This window comes from Neopsephotus bourkii, unplaced genomic scaffold (genome assembly GCF_033783945.1).
Source record: "Neopsephotus bourkii isolate Nb327-2 ecotype Australia unplaced genomic scaffold, CSIRO-AGI_Nbou_v1 NB_318, whole genome shotgun sequence".
Taxonomy (NCBI): Eukaryota; Metazoa; Chordata; class Aves; order Psittaciformes; family Psittacidae; genus Neopsephotus; species Neopsephotus bourkii.
The window spans coordinates 6,687,655-6,703,018 of record NW_026900826.1 but is presented as its reverse complement, the minus strand read 5'-3'; the positions used below and the strand labels follow the sequence as shown (position 1 = coordinate 6,703,018).

Below are 15,364 nucleotides of genomic sequence, written 5' to 3'. Positions count from 1 at the left end.
CAGAGTGGCTTGATGGAGAGAGCTCTGAATCACCATGTTACTTACTCTTTTACATTAAAAAATATTCCAGGCACAAATCCACAAAAATGCTACTTTAATTCAAATTCTTTCCTGATATCACCAATTTCCTGAACAAAACTAGATTGCAGCACTCCTTGTAGAATTACCTTGTATAGCCTTGTATGTAGAATAACTTCAACAGATTATTTTCTTACTGCTTAAGACCTTGAAGAATGTTTAAATTGTTCATATAATCTTAACAGCTATGTATCTCAATACACATAATTTTTAGTGTCATCCATATCAGGCTTATCTAGTACTCTCTGCTTACATGCTGGTTTCCAGAACAGTGCCTGGAAGAGCAGAAATAAGACTCCATTACAAACATAATAAACTTCACCAGATGAGATGCAGAGGAATGAATGCTTGCCATGATGAAGGCATGCTCAGGGCAGGATGCTGACTCAGTAGGCTTCAATTCTTGAGACTTCAGGCTGCCCTCTTGCCAGCACGATTTGTAAAAGACTTAAACAAAATTTGGGTCTGTAAATTACACCATTTCTCACATACTCAAAGGCAGCACTGGAAATAATTGTCTACAGCAACTCACAGAGACTGGTCAGACCCTAAGCCATAGCCACTGTAAAAGAAATGAAGAAAAAAAATTATAGTTCCAACACCTGTATAATAGTTGCATTATTTATTTTTAATTAGATACAATTTAGTTCACAAGGCTGGTGTAACAATTTCAGACAATGGGGTTGTTTTTTTCAATTCCTGTAACATTTTAATACTCTTTTAAAAACTGAAAGACCAGACTAAACGTTTTATGATCAGATAGTCTCAGCTTGTCAAATCAATGGAAAATACAAACCACTAAATGCCACTGGGGAAGTCTTGCTCCTGATCCTCTCTGGAAATGGTTTCAGCTGTTCAATAAATGCTCCAGACAAAGTTCAAAACTTACACTTTGAATTTAGAGCTGTGTTAAATTCAGTGGCCAAATGCTACAGCACACCTGCTACACTAGCACCAGGCATACACTAAATCAATGTAGTCTTCAGCTGCTAAAATATTTTTATACTGACAGACTTCAGATTTCTACTGCAAGATCATTATTCCTCTGATTTATGCTGCCCCAGTTCAGTGAAAGATAGACACTGACTCATGATGGCATTTTTAATATGAAATACAGACCCTGAGTCTACTTTTATCTCATGTAATGAACAGGTATCACAGAAATAAGGCTGAAAAGGCCTGGTCAAGATTCCGCATCTATGAGAGATTCTCGATTAATTCTGAAAGATGTTCCATAACTTTGTTTTGCTCAATGACTGTCCCTTTAATTCACAGTATCACAGTATCACAGTATGTTAGAGATTGGAAGGGACCTCAAAAGATCATCTAGTCCAATCCCCCTGCCGGAGCAGGAACACCTAGATAAGGTTACACAGGAACGTGTCCAGGCGGGTTTTGAATGTCTCCAAAGAAGGAGATTCCACAACCTCCCTGGGCAGCCTGTTCCAGTGTTCCGTCACCCTCACTGAGAAGAAGTTTCTTCTCAGGTTTAAGTGGAACCTCTTGTGCTCCAATTTGTACCCATTCAATTCTTAAAAATAGCTACGAGAGAACCGTTTACATGAAAGTTCCTGCAGAACATCAGAATATCTTAACAGTCACAGCATATTCAAAACCACCTAAGAGTTGCAACCAGACTGCAAAACAAAACCCTATTTTAATCTTAGGCATATGTTTTTGGAGAGCTTTTAACAATTTGCCCTATTGTGCAACTTTTCCTCCAAATGTTTTTGAAGTGACATCCTTGCCAACATGCTTTTGTAATGATGAATGGTACAAAAGATTGAGCATGTCATTACATTCCCGCTTTCAACAAAAGAGCAGGAAAGCAGTTTTGAGCCCTCATGCTCCAGAATGCTCATTCCTGCCCTACTGCTGCCTCACACTTGTGCACATAGGGTAAAGAACTCATACAGCTACCTTGTGACCTTAACAGTGTCAAAACTACCTTTTCTTTTTTTCTGAGTAGTTTATTTTTAGTCTACATTAGACCTCAAATGTCACTCACTGTGTGGCTTCATAAATACAGAGAGAAGAAACAATAGAGCTACACTGGCACTAGGAAAGGAGCTGGGATTATTCCTTCCAGCTGCAGGGCTAACATTTACCAGCCTCAGATACAATTAATTTAGCAGTGCCTCCAAACCTGTTCTTTCTCCTCTTTCTCCTGTGTTTACATCTTTTTGGTTGGCAGAGCTCAAGAGTAAAGCATCACTCATTTCATCCCCTGCACATACTCCCCATCATCCTATATGTATGTATTTCCTTTCCACTTTGTGATTCTTACTTATACTAGTAAGAACAGCCAGTAATCACAGCATAGTTTGTGAACTTTCATATTTATCACAGTTGCACAGTACTTCCATCATCCTGATTTTAAACAAGTCTGAGTTGCCTTTATACATAAATTGTCTTTAGAGTTTTTTTTTTGGCTTGCCAAATATCAGTACTGTTACTTCAAAAGTGATAAAAACTATTAACATCTGCCTTTATGTAGCACAGGATCAAAAAAGTAAATGATCTTCCAACAAAGCAAAAAGAGACTTTCAAACTTAATAAAAATACATACATGCACCCACATAGAGGCCCCTATGTTACAATAAAGTAACAAAAATGCATACAGACCAGACTTTTTTCATTTATTTCAATTCATCAAATCCTGTCTAAGTATTAAAGGTATCTTAGCAAAGTAGAAATTACTACTGAGTAATTCAAAACAAGGCAGTGAAGTACAAGAAAACCTCACTGATCTGTTTATGGGAAGGAACTTAAGTCAATTACAGCAGCTTACACAAAGAGAAAGAGCAGGAAGATCCAGTAAGAAATAAAGTTGAGTGGTAGGGAAATAGCAAGAGAAAAAACTGGTGAATAAGAATTTAAAAAAGTACATATATTTTCCTGGAATTTTAAAAATTGCTTTTCAATATGCACAGAACTGAACGTAGCTGCAGCATAAAATGGAATACAAAAGAAACCTCAGTTCTGGAACAGGGCTATGCCATTCATCTCTATGTGCTAGACTACTCTTCTGAATAAGCAGCTGTAAAATTGGCTAAAGCTAAAACATTTATTTTAAAATCAATAAGTGACACACAATAAGACATGGTACACCTAGTAAAGACAAGTAAAGACTAAGAAATAAGACATCACTAACAGAATCCAGTCTTGTGTATAGAATATAAACTGAACTATACAAATTGCTCTATCCACATGTTAAGCAAAAGCTTTAGAGATTAATTTTTTCTTCTTTTCAGACAGACATTTGTAAGACCAAAACATTAATGAAGTCTGAGTGTGTAACTGCTCTGTACACATCCTACTCTCATGGACTGAAAGCAGTGTCTAGCAGTTTTGGCAGCTGATCTACAGCTAACCATGGGGAACAAAAGTCCAACTAAATTTTCGTTAACAATCCATTAACACTAGTGATGTTTTTTTGTTCCTCAGTGTTGTATATCACTAAACTGCAGGATAAAGAGAACAAATACTAAATTCACAAATTACACATTCAAAATGCTAACATATGGTGACTACATATTAACACAAATATATATTATGGAAGCTACAATAAATCCCCAGTGTTTAAAGCAAAATAAGACCTTTGTGTCTCATTCTTTTTCTTCAAAGAACTACTCTACATGTAGTAGAGAGCTTCTGAATTTAAACTCCACAATACAGTAGATAGTGTTATCACTTTAAAACGGTACACACAGCATGAATGAGTCTGGCAGAAATACTGTAAGTAAAACAATTTATTCTGAATTTGACTTTTGTACTGTACTGTGCTTGGAAATTTACTAGTATATTTTTGTCTGGTACTCTTATTCAGGAAGTTAACTACATCTCAAACTGCCTGTCAACAAAAGCTGGATTTTGACTCCTTGACTAACATGGCTGTCAAGTAAATCTGTAACCTAGAAAGGCAATCAAAGGATTTGGAGCTCTCTGTACACACAGTCCCATAGTGCACAGATCTACAACACTGAAGGGAGCCACCTAAGGCATTAAAATGAAATGTAAGTTTAGAAACTGGCATTTTCCCTTTCTGAGTGAAAACCAGTAATAAAATAACAAAACACATTCATCATGATATGAAATTCTGTCAAATCCTGTGCTTAAACATAAAGTAGTGTTGCTCACTACAGTCCATCTCTCCCTGTTCTTCTACAGGAACAGAACTCTAGAATTTCATATACATGAGCATTTCAACATGGCAATGTAACACATTCAAGTGCAAGCCCCTAGCCTGACTGAAATGTGATTTTGAATAAGTAAAATCTAAAACGTAAGGTCTGGGCAGAAGAAACTGTGGTTTTGTCGGGTTTTTTTGTTGTTTTTTGGTTGGTTGGTTTTTGTTTTGGGGTATTTTAATTATGGGCTGGCAGAGAGCCACAATGGAATTCAACTGCCCTCGGCTAGAAATATCACACTGTGGCAAGGCTACTTAGTTCCTTCATGAAACTACATCATGATCTGAAAATTAAAATTAGCAGTTCAAAAACTTGTTTTTTCTTTTGCCGGTTCAGCATTTCACTAGTCCAGAGGAAAATTTGCACATTCCGTCTGCAGCAGGAACAAAAAGCTCAGGGAAGTACAAATGAAATGTAACTGTTGCCTTTTAATTTACTATCCAAGTACACTGGCTTTGAAAGAAAAATGGAAAACACCATTTGCAAGATTCTTGCTTAAGTGACAATCTTCATTAGCCTGGAGAAAAAAACAAAGGTATCCTTTGAATTCTGCCACAAAAAAACAAATGGAGAAAGCACCTCCTCAGGAAGTTCCTACGTGCCTACCCACCAAACCTCTTAACCCCAAAATGCCTACACCAAGGGCAAAGCCTGTGAATCCTCTGCCTAGCCACAGAAAGCATTCCCATGATACAACTCCCTTCCTTCACTGCTGATTAGAACAAGACTGGAGAAGGCAAGATCATGGAAGGAAGAATCGGGGCAAATACACAGTTAAAGAACCCAAGGCTATTTTAAAGTTCAGATCAAATGAGGTCCCGTCAAAATCACTGAAGTTAGGAGATTTTGGAACATAAACTTCCAAGCAGAAAACACCCCAAAAAACTGAAACACGACCTCTTCAAAAAGCAAAGGGGGGGGGAGGGGGGAAGCAATCCTTCCTGAATCAGCACGTTTTCTTTTTTTTTTCCTTTTCTAAATGTCACCTTATCCAAAATGAATTTATTCCTTTTACTTTTCATCAGTGGTCTGAGAATTTAAGTTCACAGCTCTGTCACTGCTTACTTATGCAGCAGTAGTTTTCCTATTAGAGGTGGTGAGTCCAACTAAGATTGAAGAAGAGACATGGGGTACATAACCAAAAGAGAGATCACTGAAGGTAACATTAAAGAGACCAAAAAGACTTTTGGTTGACTTGGGTCTTTTTCTTGGTAGTGAACATCTAACCACTGGCTACAGCCAGTGCTTTGTCTATGAATGCGCTAATTAAGCAGAATTTTGCTTATATGAACCTTTTGTCCCTAGGTTCAGCTGTAACAGTTACTTTTCTCCTTCTCAGTAGCTGGTGCGGTGCTTTGTTTTCGGCTTTAGCCTGAGAACAGTGCTGATAACACACTGATGTTTTTAGTTGTTGCTAAGTAATGCTTACTCTAATCAAGGACTTTTCAGTCTCATGCTCTGCCAGTGAGGAGGGGCACAGGAAGCCAGGAAGAAGCAGAGATAGGACACCTGACACAAACTAGCCAAAGGGGTATTCCATACCATAGGAGGTCATGCCCAGTATATGAACTAGGGGCAGTTACCCAGGAGGCCCAGATCACTGCTCAGATCAGGCTGGGTATTGGTTGGCTGGTAGTGAGCAGTTGTATTGTGCATAACCTGTGTTTGGTGTTGGGGTTTTTTTTTTTTCCCCTTTTAGTTTTCTATTCTCTCCCCTTGTTATTTCCCTTATCATTACTACTGTTGGTGATAGCAGCAGTGGTTTGTGCTATACCTTAGTTACTGGACTGTTCTTATCTCAACCCCTGGGAGTTACATTCCTTCTATTCTCCTTCCCATCCCTCGGGGGGGGGGGGGGGGGGGGGGGGGAGGGGGAAGAGGGAGGAGTGAGCGAGCAGCTGTGTGGTTCTGAGGTCTGGCCGGGCTTAAATCGTGGCACCCACAATGCCACTTCACTGATTCTCATTAACTTGACTTTCTTCCTTTTGTCCTTCAGCTCTGTTATAGCTTGTATTAGGAGAAAATGCTCCCTTTGATTAGTCTGAGTCTTTCTGCTTGGTGCAAAGGCATACGACTAACAGATACATTATCACAATACATCCCAGAACAGAGATCACACACAGCTAGGTAGTGTTATTAAATGATAAATACTGTCAACATGTTTAAAGCACATACATAATTACAGTTATCAGTAGTCTGAGTAAGCAACTCAGATTTTTAGGCTTAGGGATTTTTCAGTAGGCTTTGTTGAGTAGCCCTGTTTTCTAATGGCTGTCTAAAAGCAACTAGAAAAGCAGACACACACAGAGCAACACCCATGCATGCACTAAGTTGTGACAGCACCAATGGCACTGTTCTTACTACATGCATTCTTCTCCATCTGGGACACAATTTGCTGTTTAAATTCTATTCACCTGGCCTACTGGACATCTGTCAAACCGTGTCAGTACTGACACTGTTTACTACTGAGTCAGGGGTGAAAGACTGAACACAGAAGTACAAATGGATCCCCTCAGACATATATACACACCTTTTTTTTTTCATTTATTACTATGGTTAATTAAATGTCAAAACCAGTAAGTAGTTAAGAACATGTTGGTTCTGAAAAAAAATGTGTCATACAATACATAAATTCTAGGGAATTTTGTCAACTAATCAACCAACGAGCCATTGAGCAAGGAAGAGGTAAATTCACATTCCCGAAACTCCAGAGTTCCTTCCTTTACTTTTCTTTAGGGTTTTGATACTATCCTACATGAGAGATGTGGCAAATTGGTGTTGCTTGAGAACACGGAACATGATGCATCAACCAGTGGAGCATGATGTCTAGATACAAGCCTAAGATATTCATTAAAATGACACTCCAGGCCAAAATACTATATATTGTTTGAAAATTATAGCAAATAAGTCACAGAATATAGTTATGTAGTTGCATTGTATAGTTAGGAAAGTTTGTTGGATGTAAGTTATATAGTTGCACTGTAAAGTTAGGAAATTCAGTCTGAAAGACTATTCTTTCTTCCATGCAGATACAAAGACATTTTTGTAAATCTTCATGGAAGTTCTGATATAAACACAGCCCCTCAAAGAAACTTCTAAATAATCCTAATATCAAAAAGGATCTCAAATTAGTAAGAGTCACTTCAAAGACCTTCCACAAAAAATACCTATGATACTTCTTTTTTTTGTGTGGGAAAAAACCCAAACCACCACCAAAAACCCCAACAAACCCCCCAGTAAAAAAACCTAGTTTCCCATAGCACTCCAAAGTACAGCATGATGCATCTTGTAACAGCTCTAGGATACATGAGTTGATTTTTCCAGCTCTGCAACACAGTGCCTACTCCCCAGCAAAATGAGAGCCAAAAAGTTTATCAAGAGTTTCCCAGATGAAATATTTTATAGGGAAAACCCTCTCTTCCTCTCTTCGGGTCACTGCTGGTTTTCCACTATCTGGCTCCATCTATTTGATTCTATAAAGCCTTTACCCAATCACACCTCAAAATCACAAGCACTGTAGAAAGCTTAGCAGACTACCTAACTGATGGAGCTGCAGATACACCCTTCTGAAACAGGATGAGTTATAGGAAAACTAAACACAGGTTTAAAAGCTGCTAAACATACGAAGACATAGGACAAGTCAGGCCCAAATGGTTTCCTGTTCTGTATTTTTCATGTGCTTTTCAAAATATTTAACAAAACATTTTAACTTGGTTTTATTAAATATATGGTGTACAAACAGAAGTCTGAAGGATTTTACTGGGCAGGGAGAGACAACTGTTTTGTTATATACTTTGTAGGAGAGATTTCAGACACAGAATTTAGTTTTGCAGACATTTTCACAGGTTTCAGTGTCTGAAACACATTCTTAAGAAAACATGTTCTTAAGTGTTCAGAACATGTTCTTTTTTCCTGAGATACTAACAAAGACTTGAGGTATACTGTACCTCTTAATAACTTACAGCATGCCAAATCATGATAATTTTTAGCATTTTGTATTTTATTTAACATAAGTAACATACATTTGCTTTGGAAATTAAAATAAAAAAAAGAACTAATTTAGGTTGGCAAATAAAATATTAACATCCACATACCAAAATATTATTTTCAGTACATCTCTGAAATATAGTGGCTAAGGAGCTATTGGATGAAATCCTGATACTGCTGAGATCAAGTGGTAATCACTGCATTGCTTTGATGTAGCCTGTATTCTGCCTATTTGGTTGAAGTGTCATTTGTACCATGACACTAAGCAGCAAGGTGTTCTAATATTAACATTTACTTTTTAAGGTGACAAAACACTGTGAATACATTAGCACTTTAACTCTCAAACTTTTCCCAACATGATTTTCATGCTGTAATGTCTATAGATGGCTGTACTAAACACATACTGTTTTGAAAATTAAAGGAATGTGTGAAAAACCTAAACAAATGAAAAATAAGAATCCATTGACCTTTATAAGAGACTTGTTTTCCATTACTCACCAACTGACATCCTTCCAGGGACTTTACCAGCTGAGCATTCTGACAAGAGAGAATGGAACCAGCCAAGTTCAGCATTACGCACACTGCAGACAGCAGCATAAAAAAGGTTATCTGGAAAAAGAAAAACCCAACAAAAAAACAAACAGCCTATTATTACTCACTGCAAGAGGCAAACAAGAAAAGCTGTAATTTAGACATACAAGAACTTTCAACCTGTCACATAGTGACAGACTGGACATACATGGATAGTGACATTTTATACTTTTTAAGGAAGAAAGAGTATTTAACCTGACAACACCCAGAGTCTCACACTAAGAGAAATCTAAATCAAAACTAGACCTGACTATCATCTATTTCCCTCCAGCCTTTTTAAAATCATTCATTTATCTCTCACTTATGTGGCACACTCTTAAAATTTAATGGGTTTTATGAATGAGGATTATTAAGTAGTAAGACTTGAAAAAAGTATTTTTATAATAAAATTTATAATAAAAGTAGTCTTAAAATTTAAAACCCCTCTGATGAGGATTTCAGTATCTTAACCAGGAAAAGTATTTGTGAATATCACTTACTGGGAATTTGTACAAGTTGGGAAAAAGGGTGAATAAAATTCTGGATAAATATGTATAACTACCTAGTTTGAACAACAATTACAATTTGAACAGCATCCTCCATATCACCTATTGTGTTAATTACTCATTTAGCCTCTTTTCAAATTATGTTAAAACAGTCATTAACTCGATTGCATCGCCTTAAATACCATTTTATTGCTTTAACTGTAGAAAACCCAGCCCAGTGTGGGCAGACAGAAAGCTCAGTATGTCGGGAACTCAGTATATAGGGAAATAGAAAGGCAATAGCAGTAAGAGACCAAGAATAAACATGTGCTTAATACCTGGCCACCTTAAATATTTATTGTTCATGTTCCCATAACAGTCATAACAACTCCTATTGAGTGATCTGAAATTCATAAGAAATTCTTTTGCATCTTTTTTTCTATATGAATGCCCATAGTTTATAATCGTTCACTCTTCTCATGTTACCTTTTGTCAATGCACGTGTCATGACTATTTTTGGCAATGGCTGTATGTTTTTTTTTTTCTAATGAAAACCAAGAACTTGAATCGTTTCCCTCTTCAACTTGACTGAAAAATTCACGATTGATACATGTAAGGGTTAAATTTTATCTCCATTGCATATTTTGAAAGAAAACAGTATTTCAACTCTTTATACACTCAACACTCCTATAGTGTTTGCCTGAAAAAGAGCTCAGGACAAATCTGTGTCTAAGTCAAAGCTTCTGGGGAAAAAAGGCATACTGCTACCGTATAATAATGGACAACTAGATAATATCTCTCTCTGTTACACTGTCACACATGCAGAGAAACACTGATAATCTAAGTAATATAAAATCTGCACTAATTGATACCTTGCAGACTCAATATTTATATAACCCCTCATTACTATTTCCTTTGTGTTTTTAAACATTGCAACCCATGAGCTTTATGCACTTACTTTTGCCAATACAGGCAAAAATGAATATACTTGATAGAGTGACAGTTGTTAAAACACTTGCTCCTGGCCTTTAACTGCAAATTCATTTAAACAGCTAATGGAACTTTCACCAAAAAAGGAAACTGATTTCTTTTTATTAGGTCTTTTGCTATTTTTTATATTGCCAGTATTTCAATTGCTAACCTTGTATTTCAAATTTTCCTGAAATAAATTCATGTTATTGGTTGTATCATGTCCCTTTATATGAACCACAGACATGAAAATTCACATTTTAAAAAAGTCCTGATTGCCTTACAGAAAGGAGTAGCCAGTTGTGCAAACAGACATGAAAATCTGTTTGATTCAAAAAAGGCAAACATCAGACACCATTTCTTTGACAAGTACAGTCTTCCTATAAAACTTCAGCATTTCAAAACCCACCAAAGTAACAGAAGGCAAACATCCTCTAACTTGATGTTTATTGACTTGGGTAGGCTCACAGGAAATGAAAAATACATGCTGCAATGCTAAGGCTGATGAAATCCAGTCATTTGCTGACATGTAATCTACTAATCAGAACTGTGTATAACCTCAGCAACAAATCCCCTTTATAGTTCTGCTACAACACTGAACAGTAGTTAATTCTTCATGGTTAAAACATTTATTAAGTTGTCCCCTCATTAATCCCTGGTAGAACCAATGCAGCACTTGTTGCTCAAAGATCCTTCCTCAGCTCATGAAGCCTACAAAGTCCTGAAAGCTCAAAGAAAATACAGTCCCCTATGATGAAGGAATACCTACTGTATCACATTTACTCCAAATGCCTTTCTTTAGTGACATACCTTAAGGGAAAGACAGATCCCAAACAGATTTGGAAGCTATGACAGCACTTTTTTGGAAAACTGAACAAACACCACCCTACCGCACACCCGCCGTAATCTCTACATTATTAACCAAAGGACAGAAGTTGTGTTACAAATTTTAGTTGCCAACTTCAGATTCTTCCAAGCATCACAGCTGACATGGTTTACCACCTATGCTAGGTTTATCTGTCTTTACAGTACTTTCACCATATCAGCATTCATTAATGATGAAACCTTTACTGGTGTTTCCAAAATAACATCTTCTTCTTGTCACATGCAAAGAGAGAAGAATTCAGCACTCTGTCAAAATCATCTAACATGCTCTTACAATCTCTGCTCTTCTCTTTGAGTCTAGGTCTCACATTCTGTATAGAAACTGCATTTAGAAGTGACAGCCACCAGTGACATGGTCAAGTATCAAACACTGAAGTTCTCTTTCACACTTGTATTCCTTGTTTTTTTATTTTATGCCTCACTCCTCAATATTCCAGGCAAGGCATTACCTCAACCAGGCCTGCAGTTAGAAGGGAAAACTCAGGTCCTATGCAACTACAGGAAAACTCAGGTCCAGCAACTACAGTGGCTCTTGCAGAGCACAAAAAGCCTAACAAAAGTAATTTAAGTACTTCAGTATCTTTCCTTAATGCTTCTCAGCCAAATACCAAACACGCTTTTCACTGATGGAATAGGACATACCAGTTACACTGTTCTCACAATTTTTGAGTTCATCACCATACTGGAAGCACAATAGAGAAAAGGAGGCATAAAAATATCAATTACCGCACAAACAGGAATAAAAAAATAGGTTCAGTGACTTAATGTTTTTATCACTGTTGGTCTTTTCTAAGATTGACACAGGTAAAGCAGTAAAAATGAACATCTGCAGCCCTCTGAAGGAGTGGTCATTGTGGATTATAATGGAGATCCAACAACAAATTATGAAACACTGTAGATAAAGTTAGATATACATTATCCACGAAATGAAGTCTATCTGATTTCCACATTAAATTTTTCCTCTAAAAGTGAGCTACTGAAGTTTGCTCCGAGAGCTCAGTGAGATACATCTGCAGGAGCAGTATGAAACTATTAGTAAAAAGTGTAAAATGCAGTTAAACAAATGTTAAGGGCAAGAGCTTACACTGAAGAATGCACAAAATAAGTGTCAGACACTGAAGGGCTATGACATCTTAATCCCGCTTTAAAGCTACAGTATTACATTCTTTACCTTTCTAGCTATGACATATAAACAGGATAAAATATTCCCAGAAGTCAGGGCTATGCATTAATATCACTGAGCTCCAAAAGATTTAGATCCACCAAGAATTAGTACATAAAGAAAAACTGAAGCCAATCGATTTATTACTACATGGAGTTAGCATTAATTAATTGCAAAAGTCAAAGCTGATCTTCCATACAAAAAATAAGACTTCCTACTTTAATTGTTACCATATTCCTAAAATAATTCTACAAAATTAATTAGCTCTGCTCTGAGGCAATGATTTAAAATGATACAACTCACAGTTGGAGATGTGATCTTGCACCTGGAATAATAAATTAATAATCGCTTAATTCTCTTCATGACCTTAGTCTGCTTCTTTCATTTCAATTTTTAAGCAATTTTGAGGTTCAGGTTACATTAAGAAGTTTCTCCTGACCTTCCTGTAAGGTGTGTCTTTAAGAGTAAAACTATTTGAAGAGCAAGCCTTCACAGTAGGTCTCCACCAGAAGAAGAAGAAGTTCTCTAATGCAAGGGGAGGCTGAGACCAGAGCCTAACAGATCATCTTTGAGTACTCCTGAAAGACAGGGAAGAACATTCGATTGTAGGGATAGATTGCAACAGCAAGCAACCCTACCAGTTTCTATTTAATAAACAATTACATTGTTTCTTTGCAGAAGCCTCAACTTCTATGATCATGTGATTCTGTGAATCTCTCAGATTTCACCTGAAATAAAACATTTTCCGTGCTACTTGATGTCCTGGGTTTAGCAGTAGCAGCCAATTTTTCTCCTTGGTAGCTGTCGCAGCGCTGTGTTTTGACTTTCAGCCTGGGAACAGTGCGGATAACACCGATGGTTTTAGTTGCTGATCAGTAATGTTTACTCTGACCAAAGACTCTGCGAGTCTCATGCTCTGCCAGGGAGGAGGGGAATCCGGGAGGAAGCAGAGACAGGACAGCTGACCCAGGCTAGCCAAAGAGGGATTCCATACCACAGCACGTCATGACAGGAGAGGTAGCTGGGAGTTAACAGGAAGGGCGCAGGGGTCTTCTGGTTCAGGGTCGTTTTGGCAGGTGGTATTGTATTCTCTTCCCTTGTTATTTCCGTTATCATTATTATTATTGGTGGCAGCAGTAGTGATTTGTGCTGTACCTTAGTTACTGGACTGCTCTTATCTCAACCCGTGGGAGTTACATTCTTTCGATTCTCCCTATCCCTCTGGGAGTGGGGAAGGGGGCGGAGGGTGGGAAGGAAAGAAATAGGGAGGAAAGGGGAGGAGTGAGTGAAGGAGCTGTCTGGCTGGGTTTAAACCACGACACTTGATCATCACTTAAAAAAGTTTAAAAGTTTGATCTAGGACTACAAATTTCAAAACCAGCCTCCTCTACCCAATTTATTAAAAGAAAATTGGTGAATTTTAAATCTATGTAATGGAATTTCAATTTTTACAGCTGAGTTTAATACAGCTAGAGCTCATCTTTAAGACACCTACCATAGCACCATAACCACCTGTAGTGGAAAAGATAAGGAACAACCTTATCTTTCCTTTTATTCTGCCTATTCAGGAACCAAAGCCTCAGTGAAAGTTTACAGGCTGGGTCATGTTAACAGATCCTCCAGGTTTTGTCAGACTCTTTCCCAGTTAAAGTTTCTGGATTTATTTAATTATGGCTTTACACATACATCTGGACTATCAGTAAAAAATGAGAATGTGAACACAAACCCTTTTTCTTCAGTGGTTTAAAATTTGATGAAAGATCTTCAAAAAGGTGTATGTTATGTTCACCATCTGTATTTTGCTCAGTAAGAGGAAACTGGATTCATGCTATTGTTTTTTTACCAAACTTTTAGAGTTCCTATTTGTCTTTATAAGTCATAAACAAAAATACTGCATATGAGACTGAATAATTAAATTATAAGCAAACTCACTGATCAAGAATTATTTGTGATTTTGTCTTTAGCTAAACTACAATGTTGCTTAGTTTCAACAATACCCTGGGAAACCCACTACGATTTTGTTCAGTCTTATGATTATACTTACACATTTGATGCCAGCATATTTCCCTGCTGTGCAGGAAGAGTTATACTTCCCAAAACTTTGGAGAACAGTAAAAAATAAATATACAATTCAGCAAATTTCTCACCCTATTAGTTTTTATTCCTTCAAAAAGCTGGCAGAATGCTGCAGTGTAAAAAAAGGCTACACTAGCTCTGTGCAGAAGATCTGGGGCAGAGCCATATGAAGGTCCCCCCTTTACACTTCCTCACAGGCAAGAAAAATCTGGTTTAATTTGCATTACTGAAATTTTCAAATAGAATAATGCTAGCTTAAAGCAGAAATGATGCTCACAACAACAGTACTGAACATCATCTTTCAAAAGAATAATAACCAATTGCTAGATTCTTCTATTTTGTTTTTTGTTTTCCCTAGATATGAATTTTAGTAGTAAGAGCTTTTACTGAAATAATACACTAAAAAACAAAAATAAGAGAGCCAAATATCTTTTGAAAATTTCCTTCTTTTAGTAAGTGGAAAAAAAACTGTTTGAGGCTCAGGACACAGGAAATTCTCCACCATAACGCAGCTTATGCTGGTGTTGAATAGCAAAACAAGAATTTTCATATCAATCAACCAAAAGTGGAATAATATGCCTTCAAGATCTAATCAGCTTGCCAGTCACCAATATTTATGAAGACTATCTTTCCACCAAGTAAAAGAAATGTACTGGCTTATTTCGTTCCCCAGCAGCAACAATAAAGAAAACAGAAAAGATGCCAGTTCATACACAGTCCTGATGTTCAGTCTGCCCACAATACGTTTATTCTCAACAACTGCTTGATCTCCTCCCCTTTTGTGTTAACTTATAAGCATAAAAAGGATCATAAATCATTAAGATTACTTTAGTGAAAGAAAAAAATATCAACCTACTCATGTTTCTTTGAATAATTCACCTAGATACATATTCCACAGATTTATGCTCTTATATTTTTCTGAAGTATTGCAAATGCTTTCAAGTGATTCCATTGTGGTTTGT

General features: G+C 37.0%; 1 protein-coding gene across 2 annotated transcripts in view; it reads right to left on the bottom strand.

Moving 5' to 3' along the window:
- The window catches only part of ENTREP2 (endosomal transmembrane epsin interactor 2), a 103,527-nt gene that overhangs the window by 36,563 nt on the left and 51,600 nt on the right, over positions 1-15,364 (bottom strand). For both annotated transcript variants that reach the window (XM_061347551.1, XM_061347552.1), the window contains exon 3: positions 8,754-8,864. In XM_061347551.1, the coding sequence (XP_061203535.1) occupies positions 8,754-8,864 (111 nt within the window). The remainder of the gene's footprint in view (positions 1-8,753; positions 8,865-15,364) is intronic.